General features: G+C 41.0%; 1 protein-coding gene and 1 long non-coding RNA gene across 3 annotated transcripts; one reads left to right on the forward strand and one right to left on the reverse strand.

Moving 5' to 3' along the window:
• Positions 1 to 277: 277 nt before the first annotated feature.
• Positions 278 to 18,865, reverse strand: lnx2b (ligand of numb-protein X 2b). 2 transcript variants are annotated; one of them, XM_051420375.1, is made up of 10 exons: positions 18,588 to 18,865; positions 12,666 to 13,258; positions 10,766 to 10,959; positions 8,418 to 8,617; positions 6,324 to 6,755; positions 5,078 to 5,221; positions 4,019 to 4,193; positions 2,500 to 2,743; positions 2,228 to 2,386; positions 278 to 2,137 (listed from the first exon to the last, which is right to left on the reverse strand). In XM_051420375.1, the coding sequence occupies exons 2-10, from the start codon at positions 13,070 to 13,072 to the stop codon at positions 2,002 to 2,004; spliced, it is 2,091 nt and encodes a 696-aa protein (XP_051276335.1). In that variant the 5' UTR covers positions 13,073 to 13,258; positions 18,588 to 18,865; the 3' UTR covers positions 278 to 2,001. The 2 variants fall into 2 exon arrangements, with proteins under 2 accessions (XP_051276335.1, XP_051276336.1); XM_051420376.1 differs by lacking the exon at positions 18,588 to 18,865 and adding an exon at positions 14,239 to 14,337.
• Positions 10,956 to 12,732, forward strand: LOC127374790 (uncharacterized). Its single transcript, XR_007887270.1, has 3 exons — positions 10,956 to 11,089; positions 11,338 to 12,474; positions 12,638 to 12,732. It is a non-coding gene; the product is annotated as an uncharacterized LOC127374790 (long non-coding RNA).
• Positions 18,866 to 19,345: the final 480 nt, after the last annotated feature.

Here is a 19,345-nt window from a genome sequence, read left to right on the forward strand (position 1 = left end):
AAGAGTGAGAAAGTCAAGACTCCTATATGTGTGTGCGTCTGAGTTTGGTTATATATATACATATCATGACTGCTGAGCAAAAGTTCCATGTAAAAAAGTGTTTATAAGCGTTTCAGAGGCTAAAATTAATACATTTGACCCAAAGATAAGCAATAAACCTGGGTCACTTTTTAAATTCTATACAGTTTCTGTCCACTAGGGGTCAGACTGAGCCATGAACAGTGTGTACAGTTTATTGGACATGTCTGCAGTAAATGAGTTCAATAACTTGCACTGCTCACTGAAAATCTGATATTTAATCATGGATTGTGGAACAACTGCAAAACCCTTCAGATCTGATCATTACAAGATTTTGGCAGCTTGTGAAGGACAGTAACATTTACATTCATATTAACATTTAAGGTGCAGTGATCACCATTTACCTCCTTGCTCGGCATTCATAATGCAGTTAGAAGGCCTGATAAACAGAAAAAACAACATCATTTGTTATGTTTTTATTGAACACTAATGAAAGAGTGGACAGGTTATTAGGCTCACTAACTACTGTATATGTACTGTAATATATATATATATACGTTATTCAATAAGTCTTGTATCAATTAAGATACAATGAAGGCCACCAGGAATGTGTTGACACAAAAAGTAAAACGAGGTAAAACAAATATATCTGAACAAGGCCATTCTCCTTTTGCTATAAACTGTGTGCAATGAGAAGAAACAATGAAGGGAAACACATCTTTCAACAGTGGCAATTTAAGGCATCTATACATTCTGGTTTGTCCTTCAATGTCTACAGGGCACCCGCTTAAAGTCATTCAGAATGAGCTAAAATATCATTTAAAAATAAATACAGAGCACGGGTCAATGGACATGTATTAATGAATAAATGAAAAACTATCTTATTTATAGATTAACACTTTTGAGAGCAAACATTCATCACAGAATTATTTGCTTTGATATACTGTAGCTCACAGTTTTAAACAAAATAAATGTGCCGAGTTTATTTCCTTTTGCAGCATATGCTGCTTATAATATCAAGAGCTAACAGGAAAAAAACTTGGACCCAAGCCATTTCCTACCAATGCAATTCTGATTAACCGGTCTCCGCATGTTTCCTGTTGAGTTTAGTGTGTATGATTTTTACTGATTATTTTTATGGCTTAGATAGGACTGGAGCTCACACATTTTAGACTCTTCCTGTATGCAGCAGCATGAAAGTGTCGAGACTATTGGTCTTTTCTTTGGCTTCAACCTCGCTGTCAAAACCAAAGTCTCTTTATAACACAATGTACCTGTAGCTGTTGATTTTACTTCTTAGCGTCACTTTGTTGCACATTTTCAAAGTGCAATGTAGATAAAGTTGATTAAAAAAGAAAAATCACACTAGTGGGACGTAAGATGCAAGCCAGGAGGATTTTTCCGTCTTTGGCATCAGTCTACACAGGCAGCAGCCACTTTGTTAATTGTAGTCATCTATAATTCTTCATCACAGCTGTCTAAATATATTGTAACGCTACATTTCATCTTTGGATGCCGTTTCTGTGAATCACTTGAATCAAGTCATGACTATCAAATGATAAGATTAACAGGAAAGCAAGAACTACATATTCAGAAAAGGATAAAAAAGCAATAAAAAAAACAACTATCCTTCCTGTTTACCCTTAAGATATAATTCACTGATTGTCATCATTTTTGCACCCTGATTAATCCCATTTTGTGCAACCATCTGCCCTTTGAGTGTGAGAGGACACTGAAACAAACAGGTACCAACTCAGACTATGCATGAGAAAGTAATTTCCATAGTACACAGGATGAATCTTAAGCACACACAAGGTCTGTATTACATAACTGATAAAAAGACGTAACAAGAATGTAACCTAACAGTGAGTTACAAATGGAGGAGACGGTGAGTCAAGAATGCAGCAGAACAGGGCAAAGATCTGTGTGTGTGCATGTGATCAACAAAGAGGGTGATAAGTAAAGAGAGTGAATGGGCAGAAGCTACACCAGACTCCCAGGCCAGGACACCACAGTCAGTGTGACTTTATTCTTCTGCAGCTTCAGCATGGGGATGAGAGAAGAGTTGTTCATTCCCACTGTTGTGGCTCCATTCACCGCCACTATCTCATCGCCGCACCTGGAGAGAACCACAGATCATTGAGTACAAGTGATGACAGGATACAGGAGCGCATTACATCATATGGGAGTCTAACTGGGCTAAACTTACTTGAGGCGTCCGTCAAAGTGAGCAGGTGTACCAGGCACGATGGTTTTGATGAAGAAAGGCTGCTGGCCGTGGCTCTCCTCGTAGCCCCCGACAATACTGAAGCCCCAGCTGTCGTTGTTGGTCTTCTGCAGGACAATGTCTCGGCACCAGTGCATGTGACTGAAAGGACAAGAGCAGAAGAGTCAGAGCCAACTCTTTCAAATAAAAATGAACAGAATACACTTGAAGGAGGAGGAAGAGAATTCAATCAGTGGTAATAAAGGCGGCTCCACCTCGGTAAGCCCAGCCAGCGAGTCCACAGCGGCGTCCAGTTGAGGGCGTCGTCTCGTTGGTCGTCCACAGGATCCAGCTCATCCTTGTTGGCAGCCTCGATGTCCTCCTCCGAGTCCTCAGAGAGTGTCTGGATGACTCGGAGCACCACCTGGGACTGAGCTGTCTGAGCCTTCAGCACAGAAACTGCCTCATTGTAGGTCAACTGGGTGAGATCAACACCGTTGATGCTCAGCAGAACGTCACCTGAGGAAACAGATCATGTGAACGTGGACAGAGACATTTTAGTTAAGAGGAGCTCTGTGCTCAATATGAGGAAGTTTTAATTTTCCTTTTGTTTTTTTACTTTGGGTAATCTCGATTTGCTGTCAAGATGGATAAGACAGGATAAAAACTCTACACTGAGCGATCTAAATTTCCCAAAACAAGTTGCATCCTGATTAGGATTTTCAGCATTTTTGTAGAGACGTCTGTCCACAGTGAAATACCTACACAATATAAAAATGTCTAGATCTCTTCTTCCTCGCCCTCTTTTCAGTTGGCAATAACCAAACTGTAGTGGGACAAACCGCCGGCTGTCCAAATCATTATTTCATGGTCTGGACGTCGTCTAACAAAATAAACATAATTATAATTACAAGATGACAGCTGTGATGTATAATTGGCTGTATCGATGTTTTAAATGTGTGATCACAGAAAAAGTTAGAAGCAACAGAAGGCTGTCTTCCTAACATTGCTGTCACACAGCCCCCGCCTGTGATTGAGATACACACGAGGTCTGTTTCTTTGCTCAGTGACAGCCCCTTACACCTCTGTCCAGTGTTATCTTGATCCCTATGTTCACCTATACCATTTTTTAATACAGCCGAATTCGGCTAATAAACACTACAGACATTCAGAAGCTGCTGATATAATCCTTATTTTATAACAAGGATTACAGAGAAAGTTTGACTAAGAGAGTATTTGTAACTTGCAGCCTGCAGCTCCCAACCCTCAGCGGGCTGGTTTATGTCATCGTTTGGCAAAACCTCCATTTACCCCGGACAGACTGCAGAGTTATTTACACACACTGGAGGCCGTTTTGAAAAGGCTCCCATTCTCTAGTCTGGGTTGAAATGGAGAGTTAAAATGAAATCTAACCGGCTTAATGTGGACATATTGTAGACCACACCTCTCCCAAAGAAGTCAGTGTCAAACCTTTATTTCAGCACATCCTCTCTGTTTAAGTGTCCTTGAACAACACATTGTATCCCTGAATAGAGGTGAGTGAAAAGAGAATTGCCCTTTTTTTTCCCCCTATTCAGCCAACTGTCACATTGTAATAGATTTGCAAACTGAACTGGAAATCGTTTCCCATAAAACAGTTTCTTGCCGTTGCTGTGTTCAGTGTATCTATGCAAACATTCTCACACAATAAGCAAGCCACAATAAATAGCATTACAAAGACACATTTCCTAAAGCAACAAGTACAATTTCCTTATTAAAAGTAAAAATCACTGATATCCAGATGCTGCTTTGTACCTCTCTTAATGGTGCCATCACGGTGCAAACAGCCAACAGGCTGCACACTCGTGATGTAAACGGGCAGCCGGCTGCGACAGTCCCTCCCTCCAGCAATGGTGATGCCCAGGGAAAGCCGAGGCTCCTTCTTCAAGCTCACTGTCTTCTCCTGGCTGGAAAACCCACCTGGAGGATCCTGTGTGAACAATGAGGTAAATTAATACAAAGCAATGTCACATTTATGGATTTAACATCACCATAAGGACTTTTAAAATAATGCTGGTGTCATGTTTTCACAAATTATTGTTTTACCTTTTTTTAATCGACATGAAATCTGTGCTACCAATTAACTTCAGCCTCTCCCTCAAACCCTTTGACTTAATGGATTCCTCTCACAAAACCACTCGTAGAAACAAATGTGAAACATTTGAGATGGAGCTGAGAGGTAAGGGTAGAGGTAACGTGTGAGGATCAACACTAAGCTCTCGTAGTGGAAAAGATGTGTGGAAAGTGACAGCTACAACCAGCCTCCTTGTTTCCCTCTACAGTCTGTAAACCATGAGAAGGGAAGCTCGGGGGAGGTGGGGGCTCTTCCTCCCCCCAGCAGGGAACCCATCCCCCCCCAGCAAGACGAAAAGGCTCGACTCTGCAGGCGAAAGCTAACTGTTACCAGCTTTGATCCTCTGCCACGCAAAGAAACAGCCAAAAAACAACAAGACAGTGGCCCCGTAGCGGCAGAATGAGCAGCACCCCAGGCCTTTTGATCAGGACAGAGGGAGGCCCCAGAGAAGGGCTTTCATCTCTGCTCACCGACGCAGGTGTCTGCTCTCAAAGCTTCTCACCCCCAACTGGGGGTGTATGGTACAACTGAGTGTGACTGACAAAGGAGCGATTGTCACAATTACACTGAGTAAACAGAAACATGTAAAGTTTGTAAGATACTGCGACCAACATTGTGCTTAGTGGTGTAAAAGGAAGTAAGAGTTCCTACAGGCAACAGCTGGCAAGGGCCAAAATAAATATGGACATAAAATATTTCATTAAAGTAGTAAGAGCATGGCTGGTTATGTTCAGTATTACTTTCATGTAGGTGGAGCGGCGCCTGAAGTACTGCGGCTCAGGCCTCCTGGCTGCTCTGCTGTGTTGTCCCTCTCTGCCACCTCCTCCTTCTTCCTGAGTCTCTGCAGGTCTCATCACCACGAAGTTCACACGCACCTCACTCGCCTAAATGCACACAAAAAAAAATAGCAAGTCATTCCACAGTAAATACATATACAGGAGTCACTGATTGCTGTTTTGGTTCTCATTTTGGTAGTTTTACTTATTTTGTCCAATCAAAAACACATAATTTATGTTATTGCCAACTATTTTCCATGTCATAATTATTTGTTTTCAGATTGATTTGCTACCTTCCTGGCAGCCTCTGTTTCATTGTAATTTCAGGGAGGAATTCAACTTGCACAGCATAGATGTAATCTAGCTAGCTAGTATGCTAGCAGAAAGGTCTATGACAAGCTATTACTTTTCACTTAGAGCAAGATGTCTGGACAAAAACTATCCAAAAAGCCATAATATTTTGTAAGGATATTCATGGTCCCCAAAGGATTTTTTTAATACCGCTTGACCTTTCCATTTACTACCACTATCAGGCCAAAATATCTCATAGTTGGCACATTTTCATTGGCAGACGACTATTAAATTTGTAGGGTAATTTAATGCTCTTCAGGGGATACAGGGATATCCTGTTCAATTCATTTTAGGCCAATGTCTTTTCTATTGTGTCATCTTACACGGGCCAAACTAGTAGCCCGACTACTTATGTAAGATTCCATCGACAGCAGCTCTTTTTCTCTTATTAGTCACTTTGTATTGTGTAATTAATGCTGCAGCTTCTAAGCCAGCAAAGCTCGAGGCCTTTAGACTTGTGTTAATGTTACATCAGTAATTGAAAGCAGCGACTCAGAGTCCTCCTTGTGGCTGCATTCAAGTGTTTGTGGGAAACCCTAACAACTGATGACCAATAAGAAGTGAACAAAGCCCTTTTATGATTGAACTACATAATTCACATTATCCTTTTCAGACTGTTGTTGTTTGCACATTGTTTGTCTTCTTTGTTTCTCTGCCTCGGTTTGATAAAAAACCAAAACATACACAATAACATAATTTTAAAATGAAGGTTTAAATGTTCAACATGCCAAAATGAACTCAAACCAATAGTAGAAGTCAATCTTTAAACTTGTGGCATGCTTTAGAAAAAGGTCAGTGATAATGTAGAGTGTGTGTATTTTGTAGTTAATCCTGTCCTATCTTTGGTCCTTTAATGTACCTGTATGATCTGGGCAGCGCTCTCAGGTGTGCCATGTCTCAGGTCATGTCCATTGATGGCCAACACTTTGTCATTGTTTCTCAGTTTTCCGTCTTTGGCTGCCAAACCACCAGACAGCAGGTCCAGGATGAAAACCCCACTCTCATCTGATTTGCGGATGAGTTTGATGCCGAGCGGTTCGGAGCGCTGACTCTTCATTAGCGTCACCTGCAGGACTGTGCCAGGGTTGTGATTGGAGGTAGTGTTGCCATGGGGACTGTGAGAAGGCTGGGAGGCAGTGGAAGTGGTGGAAGAGGAAGGGTGATGATCAGACCGTGGATCTCTTGATTTGAATCCTTTCTCCTGCATAACAGTGAGCCTGAGGAGGGAAGGCTGCCGCAGCACTGCGATGGCCCGAGTGTGGGGGACTGAAGCCAAACTGACGTCATTCACCTGGAGACATGACAACAGAGAGAATAAAACACAGTCAGTGGAGGAGCAGCCAAACACAAGTTTTTTGTGAAGCAGAGATCATCTAATGATGTTACTTTTCCTGCAAGATATCAGTTACAAAGTGGAGCAGTGACTCAAAACTTAACGCTCTGTTTAAATTTAGGAAATCTGGCATATCTGGATTTCTTTTACCTGCATCAGGCCGATCCGAATATAACAAATACTAATCACAAGTTATAATCAGCTCCTTTGTTCTCTTTAAAATAAGCATGTCAAAGTGATATTTGCCTTCACAAAAATCAGTGCATTGGTTCAAGGGGAAGGGAAAGATTGAGTTTCTTAGTGATGCAATCTTCACTCGTCTTCACCGTATCTCTTTACATCCACCAGCTTTCCACAAGACCAAAAAAACTGCAGCTAATATTTCACATCCTGAAGGCAGCCTGTTGCCTGGTAGGTTTTGTTTTCAGTTCCAGGTTCAGGATTGGTTGGCTTTGGAGGAAAAGCTGCATTTCGGAGGACAGAGCTGAGGCTAAAATACTTTATAAGCTCGGTTTACAGCTGTACCACGTTCCAGGAGAACCGGAGGGTAGAAATCCAAGGAGGACATTGTTGGAAGAGAGCAAACCACAACTTAGTAAAATCTCCCATTAGTCCATTTCTGCACTTTCATTCTTCTCTGTGCAAACTGAAAGCGTTACTGCAAATAAAACACTAAACCCTACTCAAAATTAGTAGAAATATTAAAACGTATTTATGATACGTATAACATTTCCTTGAGTATTGACACTGACTGTCTAATATTTAGATGGTGAAATGTGTATAGAATTTGAATATCATACAAGTGGCACTAGAGTTGCAATGTTCAGTTCATTAGCCGACTGAAAGAAAATTACTGTTTTGATAATCAATTCATTGTTTAAGTGATTTTTCAAGCAAACGTGCCAAACATTTGATGAATCCAGGTTCTTGCATTATAGAAAACTGAGGTTTTTTGAGTTTGGACTGTTGGTCAGATTAAACATTTGGTCCAAATTTATCCCACAATGCCACATTGGGCTCTTGGGTATTGTATTGTAATGTAATCACACTGTTTTCTGCTATGTTGTAGACCAAATGATCAAAATGAAAATAATCAACAGATTCATCAATAATGACAATAATCATTACATGCAGCCTCTAGTGGCACAATAAATTATGACTAGTAGCAGATAACCCATCACATTGCTTTATAATAACTCTGGTTATATAATATATAAATGTATATATGTGTTATAAAATCTTTATAAAGGAACGATTATATTTTAGTGTTTGAACATGGACCCTCTCAAACAGAAAGGTGGTAAGTCAATCAGTGACATCAACCAGGTAAAGTTGCTTACACTAACATGACGTGTTTGGCCCGGCAATATTAACCACGCCTTGTTACCATGGAGCTTAAACCCGTTTATCTCGAATATCTACTTTCCCTGCCGCAAAGCACCGCATTTACAAAACCATGAGAATGCAACGACTAAGTGTCTATGCAAAAACATGTTGGACTGTGTCCTGCTATGCCACAAGAATACTTCTGAATTCTCACACTGAAGAAGAGATACATATTTTACATCATGGACTACATTATGTCAACACACTGTCATTTAGTTTATGAGTCTTTCTCACCTCTAAGATATGGTCCCCTGGGGCCAGTCTGCCATCACGAGCTGCTAGCGAGTCCCTGACAATCTCTTGGATGACTATGTTCCCCAGCGGTGTGTCTTTCCCCCCCACGATGCGAAGGCCCAGCTCCTCCTCCGGCTCCTCTCTGAACAGCTCCACAACATTGGCCTCGGCCACCAGACTGGACCGCAGGGGGGTGTTGTCTAGAGGGGAGAGGAACAGTGGAACGAATATGGATATATTTCCTGTTTATGAAGAAAATGACTCGCACTCCTCAGCTCTTGATGACTGAGTTGCACCATATGATAATAAAGTATAATCAATGTGCGAGCAAACAGTGGTCCAACAGGGCAAGAAACACAAGCACTCAGACAATCATACAGGTTTAAAACAAACCCTTCGGTTAGCTGAGTCAAACAGACACAATTATTTCTTAAATCAACAACAATGCATCACAGTTTAAGGGAGATGACTTGTTGTTCTAAACACTCAACCCTAGATGTATGAGGTGCTCTTAGAAACGGAGGAAAAGCAGGATGAACAAAAAAGCAATCTAACAGCCCATTTGTTGCCTTATCCATCATAGTTTACAGACTTCCTGGTCCAACGTTGTTCTAATATACTTACTCTTGTACATACCCAGTATTTTATTGTTCAATGAGGGATTATTTTATTTCACATGTCCTCACTTTCGCTTTCACCAACCAAATAAAGAGGTTTATATCATCCAGCTACTGTTACTGGTTACAACATGTGTTTCTGACCTATTCTAGTGATGTCACCAGATACGTACCCAGAACTCTTTACTTAAAGGTCAAGTGTGTAAAATGTAGGAGGATCTATTGGTAGAAATAGAATATAATATCCATAGGTATGTTTTCATTAGGGTATAATCATCTAAAAATAAGAACTGTTATGTTTTAGTTACCTTAGAAAAGTCTTTTTTCATCTATTGAAACCATATGTCACCTCCCATGGAGGCCACCATGTTGCACCACCATGTTTTTACAGTAGCCCAGAAAGGACAAACCAAACACTGGCTGTAGATACGGCCATTTGCATTTTTGCGCGTTATGCATTGTGCTTTGAAGTGAACAAAGGGAATGGCAATCTGCTACTATAGCGCTAGATGGCACTAAATCCTGCACACTGGACCTTTAAGTGAGTACAGTGTTTCTATACTCTGTAGAAATGACAGCCAGGAAAAATGTACATGCAGCAAGTTAAAGCAATACTCTGAAATGTTTTGTTACGTTGTTTGTGCTAAGATAAATTGAGAATATCTTGTACAGGTCTCCTTACCGAATGCATTGAGATATATGTTGATCTCCTCATCTAAACTCACAGAAAAACAGCAAGAAACCAAAATTCTGGAGTAAACCTTTACAAGTAGAGACATGCATAAAGTTACATAATACTGTGTCAAACAATAACCTGTCTTTGAACTTTTGCGGACGTTTGTTTTTACAGTACACAGCAAACAGTAGCATAGATCAGAAACACACTGAAGGAAGAGTCGTCCCAATAAAATAACACGTTCTAGCTCATCGAACAGAGACTCTCTGATCTGTGTGGACACACACAACCCATACAAGTATTTACATGCCACAGCTAATTAGTCCCATGAGCACTACAAGGGCATGATTTCAGCAGACAACAGACTACAGATGAGTCAACATGCTGACATATTAATGCTTAAAACAATATTATTTCAGCAATCAATAAATACAAAACTTAATTGTAAATATAAATGGGATTTTATGAGCATAGAGCGGTAATTTGATTACAACAGAGACTACAATGACAACAATTCAAACCTCTCTGTAGATAGTGATTACCAGTTGCCTGGCAACTATGTTTTAGTGGACTTTGGTCCATGGCACTGGCTTACAAGTTTCCTTCGGGGTTTTTCCCTGAAATGAGACTGTCTGGTTAAAACATCTGTGAGCTAGTACGTTCCTACGACTTGACGGATGATTCACTTGTGACAGCATCAAAACCTTCAGGCTAAAAACATTGGAAATTCGTGTCTGCGTGTTTTGAGAACCGGGGGGGTGAAGAGGCACGAGGGTTTAGGTTTTCTGCAATCACCTCATGAAACTTTTTCTGTTTAGCCTAGAAGCTACAAGAAACATAAACATTACTCAGTGTCACTGCCAGTAAGACCGACCTCCTACTACAACACATTTCCTAAGAAGTGGTGATTATAATTATCATGTTTCTGTCTATGTGGGTACAAAGAAACCCGAAAGTCACTGTATTTCTGCTGTGCTGATTGTACATTAAACAGACTCGTGGGACTGAATCGCTGATATAATGGTGGTTGTTAGAATGATAAAATGACTCCATACCATCCTCACTTTCTTCATAGGCAGGATTAATCAGCCCGGGCTCAGGCTGATCTCGGGTAGGATTTCGGGTCAGAGTCGCTGAATGTTTAGCTTCACCGGACGACTCCCCGTCACCCTTACGTCCCTTTAGCTCGTTCCACGAGGGCCTCTTCCTCTTCTCTGCTTCCTCCCTCAGTCTTCTAAAAACAGGACATCTGAGGACAGACAGGAACAGGGAGGAAACTAGTAAGGGGAATGATGTGGCTGATGACTGACCAGCCTACTCTTTCAAAAACAATCCTTGATGATGAAATGGAAAGGTTTCGGGTTACAAAGGAGTGCCAGGTATGGATGAATACAGAAATAGAGAAAGCAAATGGATGTTAGAAGTGTTTTGAAAGGGAAAAGAGGAGACAATAGTGTATTTATGCAAGAGAGGAGAAGCACTATGCAGATGAGTAGACAATTTCACTGCATTGCAGGGTGTGTAGTAGTGTGGAGTGAGACAGGTTGAGTCTGATTAAGTCAGTCAGAGTGCTGGGACTGCTGCTTGTTCTTCATGCCTGAACTTTGTCTCCTTATTGTTTGCACAGAGAGGCTGCAGTAGGACAATCTGCCACCCACAGCTGACTGCGTCATGGCTGGCCACCAGGATGATAAGCACCACACCGGCCATGTGGAAAAACAGGACTGCTGACCTAAACCTCGCCTTGAGCTCAATAATTACAAGTTTGTGTGTTCAAAGAGGACCTGTGCTACCAGGAATAGACACAGGTACAACTTGAAAAGGAGGAAAATTATCTTTGGAAGGGCATGTAGAGGAGGAATAAACAATTTTGATAACAGTTATTTTACATTCCTGAAAAGTAATCAGAATTCTTTTTTCACAAACTTCAGATCTTATGATTACCTTCCAGTGGGAATGCGTGCAGGCCTTGAGATGCCTTACAATATAATACATCCACTTTAAGAAATACCTAGACATTTTTGGAAATACGTGTATTTGCTTTTTTAAATATGAATATTTTTTACAATTTTGTACTGAATAAACAAACCAGATGTAACATGTTAACTAGTGAACTTAAGAGATGCCGGTAGTCAGATTTTGTTACCTTGGACAAAGCCAAGCCTAGACAGATATGAGAGTGGTACTGTATCAATCTTCTCATTTAACTCTCGAAAAGAATTTCCAAAAATGTTGAACTATTCCTTTAATGACCGGTTAGTGGGGTTTGTTTTCAGTGGACACTAGGAAGGCTTGGTTCAACACCTTAGAGCACCAGAGACAAACATCAATATGGCATAAAGAAACATCAAATCACCACCACTATAAAAACTTGTGAAGGAAAATATAAATCTGATATTTAATACAGTGCTCTCTTGCTATAAATGATTATCCTGTGTTCACTGCTCTGTTTATATGCCCACTGCCTTGTACAATAATACTATTCACTGTGATATACAACTCTTCTGATGTATTCTCCCCGATATGCCTTATAAGCCTTGGTCACAATTTGAACCCGTGCCTCAAATCCCCTGAATCCCTGCTGAAAGCCCCTGTGCCTCTTGACAAATCAGCACTCTAACTATACTGATGTACTGTCTCCCTCTCTCTTAGGTCGTCCTTTATATTCTGTGTGAAACATTTTGTTGCCAGTGATATTCTTTGCATTGTACTATGTATGGCTTTCCCCGGCTGCAGTATAATAAACACAACTCTTCTGCTTAAGGTGAGGTCTGCCTCAGACAGGGTCAAAAAGTCATACTTGAAAACTACTGTACAGGATTATGTTATATTGTATGGATGTTCATGGTGTTGTGAGCATTCCCATCTAACACAATGATTTTAACCACCTAACAGTCTAACAATTTATACTCGTTCTGTTGTCACAGCCAGTCAGCGTACCATCCAGACTCTTACCTGTTGTGCAGGTGAGGCTGCAGTTCACAGCGCTGCATCTTCTGCTGACACTCTGCATTGTGGGGGCACATCACAGTCAGTTTGTCCAGCAGGTTCCTGACCAGCAGGCTGGAGGGACGGCACTGGTGCAGCTGCAGCCGCTGGCGGTCCACTGGGCAGAAGTCCTGCTCTTTCAAGAAGTTGCTCAGACAATGAAAGCAATAGGTGTGACCACAAGGGGTGTCCATAGGTCTGAGGAGGGGCTGCAGACAGATGTGGCAAACAAGTTCATCGTCCACATCATCCTGGTACTCATACAGGTGGCTTTCCGGGCCATCATGCTGCTGGCCACACTCCTTACAAACCCGCGCCCACGACAGACCTGCAGTGCAACTGCTGCCTGCGACTTTGGTTTCGGTTGTAGCCATTGGCTGAGGGAGGTCAGTCCAAATTTCTTTGTCTCTGGAAAAGATCTGCGTCCTCTTATCGCCTTAAAAAGTGTGTCTCTATATTTCATAAGTCCATATCTGCATGTCCAAACCTTAAATCCATTCCAACTGTGAAACAATGATCCAGAGTCAAAAATGTCATCTCCATGTCTTCATTTTGTTTTTCTGTTGAGAGAGAAACACAGTCAGGTCTAGTGTAGAAGTTGGACTATTCCCACTCATACCGACCAGCTCCACAGGAAACGACAAATCCACAGAACAGCAGCAATATGGCAGCAAGCCGCAGCTGCTTCCTCTCAGCTAGTTTCCTGAGGGACAAAAGGAATTTTCATCTCAGCTAAAAGTCACCGTGCTCCACACTGAAAGGGCTAAACTCTGTGAAATGAGGCAAGAGAAAATGGACTAAAGTCAAACCCCTGCTAATGGGAAGGAACAAAGGCATGGCACTACACCAGAGTAAGAATTTTGAATGAACTGGGCAGAAATACAACCCCCATCAAGAATGACCCCTTACACCCAATCGGCAGTGGTCTCCATCCCTTTGTGCGGTTCCTAATCTCCTTTAATTCCCTCTCATAAGGAGAGTGCTGATTAGGAATGCATTCTTCTGAGAAGCTTTTGGCCACTTACTCCACAAATATATTAAATACTCACATGTCATAAATTACACCAAATACACTGACTTAGAATAGCCAAGAGAAACTGCCTCCACTAACAGCATGTACATGGATTTTTAATTAAATTAAATGTAAAGGGTGAACCTTTATTCACTGCTCAATAAAGCCGGGAGCACAAAGTGCCTTTAAGTTTCAGTAAATGGCTTTTATTCAACATAAGCAAAGAGTTTTGCACTGAAGACTTTGACAGACATCATTTCAGAAGGTTTCATGGTGTCTGAGGGGCTAAAGTAGCACAGAAATGCACAAAACACCACCAAATACCACCTTAAGACACATGGGTTTGTCCTAAGAACCCAAAGAAGTAAAGAGAAATGCTCTCCTGCACACTACCACATTTGAAAATGAAAAACATAAGCCAGCACAATGAACCCACTGCCTTTAGTCCCCTTCTCTTTTTGACCCCAGTCCAGATTTCAGCCACAAAAAGGCTGCTTTATCTTCAGTTATTGCCTTGGAGCGACTCACCCGAGATGATATCTTTGTTGTCAAGCGCCCAGTAGCCACCGCACGCAAACACAAGACTCTAACCTCGCAGCTGCCTTAAGCCTGAATGAAACTAGAGCCCTGCCTCTCCAGCAGCACACCGTCAGAATAATGTGTGTGTGTGTGTGTGTGTGTGTGTGTGTGTGTGTGTGTGGACACATATTTGTGTGCATGAGCATGGCTGTGTATGCGCTCTGACTGCACTGGCGTGAGGAATGCAGAGGGGAATTGGTGTAACTAGGCAGAGTGAGGGGAAAGGAGAAGTGTTCCCTCTGCCTCTGTCAATGCCAGTGAATATGTGTGTGTGTGTGTGTGTTGTGTGTGTGTGTGTGTGTGTGTGTGTGTGTGTGTGTGTGTGTGTGTGTGTGTATTTGGGGGGGTTGGGGACTCAGACTGCTGACGCTGCACTACCACAGGTAAAGTACTCTGAGTAGCTGAATTACTGATTGCAAACACACAAGACCGATTACAAATATGTGTGCACACGCCTTTCTACATGCACGCACACTGGCTGAGGTCACACAGGACTTATTTCTCTCTTCATCTTCACTTTGTACAAGTGATACCTTGTCCTGTAATGGATATGGGTCATGGATCCTGTAGCACAGAGAGGGAAGCACAGTAGAAACCAGGCTGTGCTCCATTTATTTGGAAATCACATGAGCCAGTGCAGGAATTTTAAACAACCGATCAACAATATAATACAGTAAATACACTCTGCTGCCCTGCTGCAAAAGGAGCAGCCGATTCTCTTATCAATAAAACATTCAGAGTTTCACTGCTATCAAGGCGTAGTATTTTCTTTGCGATAAAGTGACATGCACTAGCTGGGAGTCATAGCTGGCCACAGAGAGCACCCAGTGGGTTTCACTGAGGATCCACCCTGGAGACCCTCCTGATTACTGTTTGAAGGTGACTGTGGCTATGTAACGATCTATCACTGTACACTATCACCAAACTGACACAGCAGTATATCTTCATGTTCCTCAAGGATGCAGCATGACATCAATAAAGGTACTCGTCTTTCTCTGGACGCTCCATGTGAAATGGACACTTGACAAAATGCAAAAGTATAATGTAAAATGTAAAAAAAAAGTGTGGATTACTCAAGTCTGTTTTTTAAAGCTTTCTTTTCTCTATTTTATATCAGAGTAAAACCAGACACCTTGGACTCTGGGAAACTGTGATTTTTCACAGATTTGTGAACTGTGATTTTTCACTATTTATAAAAATTAAAAGGCCAAACAATTACAGGTCCAGTGTGTAGGATTTAGTGGCATCTCACAGTGTAATTGCAGATCACAACTCACCCTCCATTTCTAAGCACGAAAGAGAAACTATGGCGGCCTTGGGATGCACATAAAAAACGAACACCCCCGTCTAGAGCCAGTGTTTGGTTTGTCCCTTCTGGGCTATTGTAGAAACATGGCAGCCCAATAGATCCTCTGAAATGTTTCACACTGAGCTTTAATTAAATAATAGGGAGAAATATTTGGCAGTATAGTTGATAATGAACATAACTGTTAGTTGCAGCTCCAAACTGAATATCTTTAGGTTATTGGCTGTTGCTCTGAGAAAACAGTTAATCTGAAGCTGTGGGTTAGGGACATTTTTTATCTTCAGACTAGAATACACAACAGAATACAAACAGAGTACATCTCTGAATTAACTAATTCATCCAAAAAGTAAAAATAAACAAGCAATAGTGAAAATAATCATCAGTTGCAGACCTCGAAAAGTGTTGCAAAACAATCCAAATCTAACTCAACATTCACAATTTTGTATTAAATTTAATACTAATCCCTCACTAGATCCAGAAAAACATCTGACAGGAATCCCACCTAAAGAAATATTTTAGTCTAGACTGAAAGTTCATGTTTATGAAAGTATCAATAGAAGACAGTTTTGCAACAAAAGGGGTGAAATATTGTTTCTACAGGTTTGGATAGAACCAAAGCATCAATAAAACCAGCCTTAATGAGGGAACACCTGATCCAAATCAAAGGCCTTGTAATCATGTGACAGTCTAAGCTTTTGAGGGAAACGTCTGTGGCCCTACGGTGTCCTCCAGTCTCCCAGAGGATTACCCGAGGTGGCGTTCCTTCAAAGCTGAGCCGAATCCCTCGCTTTGATGGTTGATATGAGTGAGTCACATGTGCTGCCACACCCTCAGTGAACGCAGGTGAGGCCATGTTAGACAAATAATTTCTCCATGACGGTCCATGAGACAGGATGTGGGTCTCTACCAGTGTTACACTGATGTCTGGTATTCCCAATAGACATGACACATTATAAAACTGCATGTAAAATGGAAAATTAATCAAATTGCTAGGAGTGAATGACTCTTAATCACCAGTGTCTGACTATGACATAATCCAGTGAAAAGTTCTAACAGGTCTAAGATTACGCTGCTTTAAACTATGCAACACTTACAGCAATAGCTTCTACGATCAGTGCTCTTCTTAAATGTAAAGTATAATTCCCTTTGTAGCTCAAATAAAATGCCATATATTTTGAGCACTGTCTGAACATTATCTAACTGCCATAGCAACAAGATGCAAAGTCCCCTGCTTTCAATACAATGACCAATATTTGCATTCCATATCTTTATGCAGGAAATAATAATGAACAACACAAACCACCTGAGTGACCATCGTTCCCCGAAGAGTTTTTCACTCCAACTTCCCGTTTTTGTTCTTTCAAACATCCAAACCAGTTGGATTCTTCAGCCTCGCTGTAGACACTCACATGTGCAGTGGTACCAGTGTCTCGCCTACAGATCACACATGGAGGTTAAGCTTAAGTTCAGAGGGCCTCTGAGCCTCCCCATTGTACCACAGCCTGCCTGCACACACCAAACAAACACCGCCATTAACTTATCATCAGCCAAGGATATTGTTACCATGAAGGGCAGAAGGTAACAGTTATTCACAAACAAAAGCCTGTCTGTGCATTTTCCTGTCAGTATCTCACTCAACCAATGAAAACAGAATTGTGTGGTTTTACTCAGCTGATGATTGATTTTACACAAAATATGGCTGGTTGGAATCTTTTTATTGTCTCAGTGTCGCAGCAACTATAATGTAATCCTTTCTTCTGCAGAAACTCAGCTTAACTTTTACTTTGTTGTTAAGAACTGGTACTTGACTAAAATATTACTCAAGATGAGGTTGGATTACAAAAGTAGACCTTTTGAATACTGGACTCTGCATAGCTGCCCATAATCACACTAAATAAGGCCACTTTTGCATCTTGACCAGTGGGGAAAGAAGTACTCAAATCCTTTAAGTAAAAATAAAAGAACTCAATGTACAGAATGGCTGTATTGTAATATTACTGATGAAGCAAAACAGCATTATAATGAAGTACTGTTGTGCTGCAGAGATGCTCTGGCCTATAAATGTTGTTCTTTAAATGTAAGAAAACATGTTTGTTTGGTACAGACCCCAAAGGATTTCACAGAATCATGATTTTAATAGTTATTTCAGAGATGCTCGCATTAATTGTGAATCATATCGCAATACTGTCAAAATAATCCCGATATTATGTGTTTACCATATAGCACTACTATAATCTATGAAGATGCATCATATTTTATAAACTGATCATATTTTGTATTTAGCATTGTATGTTAAATGATTTAGCAGCAACGTAACCAGTAACTACACCAATCAAATAACCCTAGTGGAGATATATGTATATTAATATACAAGTATAAAGCAACATTAAATGGAAAAAACCTCAAGCACACATCAACTTAGTTCCCCTCAAAATTAATACACAAAGGTACAAACCAATCCATCAGCTCTCCACAGAGTCACCATCTGAGCTAAAAAAGCTACTCAATAACAGTAACAAGGACATTTGTAATCACTTTCCAGCCCTGCCTGCCTGGATGTGTGTTGTCACTGGGACCATAAATAACTCACTGGTCTCCCCTCCCTCCCTCCCTCCCCACTCTTGTCAGGCTCATGGCTGTTGGTTTGCTCCTAATCACTACACCAATGTGACAGATCCAAATGACAGAAGGGGTAATAAAAGTTAGACTTCATAGGTTCATCAGTCACACCGACGGTATCCTGGTTAATACAGCAGTTAAAGCTGGTTCACCTTCAGCTCACAACCTGCCGAGAAAGCGCTGACTGCTGCACACCTTGACCACGGAAACTCACTTTTCTGCCAACGAATGAATAAATGTTCCAATACACCCACATTTTACCAATAAATACAGGCCCCTGGTGTTCCCCCTAAAAGTCTAACACAGCTTTACTCGAGGTCGGTTCAAACAAAGGAACATAATTTGCTCAAGTCGAGACCGAAACTCGTCTTACCTGTGTGAAGGTTGTTCTCCCCCGGAAGCAGCTAACGTATGACGGCTAGCTGAAACAAAGAGACCACCGTGTGAACTCAGTCAGTAATACCGAGTTTAAAACAGCCCGGATACACTGGACAGCAGCTACACCGCAGAACATTTATTGTTTCTCTTTTTTTTTTTTACCGCATTGCTGTGGCGGAGTTATCGCCGCCCGTCCCAGGTGTTAGTTCAACCCACAGGCGGAGGCTGGGCGACGGTCCCAGTTTCGAGCAAACACACGGTGAGCACAGGAAGAGGTGCATGCAGGTGTACACAGACACTGTGACTGTGTGTAAGGTATGTACTGTATCCACCCTCTGTCAAATAACACATACCTTACAGTGTACCATTAAATAAACTATATTGTCTTACAAACACAGAACAATAAAATATGTGTGCATGTATCTAACATACAGATTTAAATGTAAAATGATTTATTTTTAATGTAAATGTACTGATAAAATACTTACAGATATTGTATTATAGGGAATGGTTGCATTGAAAAGTATAAGAAAAGTAGTGTTATAAATAAACTATTAAATAAAATTCAGTAGTATGTTTTTGTCTATCTAGCCCAAACTCAACATAGTATTTCTTCGTTTAGATACTTTACTTAAAGATCCCTTCAATGTATTAAGACATATGTACAAATTGTCTGCTTGGAACAATAAAGTGTGTTTGATATATTTTTTTCCCACGAAACAAACATAAAGACAGAATCTATCAAATATATAC

Source organism: Dicentrarchus labrax, unplaced genomic scaffold, assembly GCF_905237075.1.
Source record: "Dicentrarchus labrax unplaced genomic scaffold, dlabrax2021, whole genome shotgun sequence".
Lineage (NCBI taxonomy): Eukaryota > Metazoa > Chordata > Actinopteri > Moronidae > Dicentrarchus > Dicentrarchus labrax.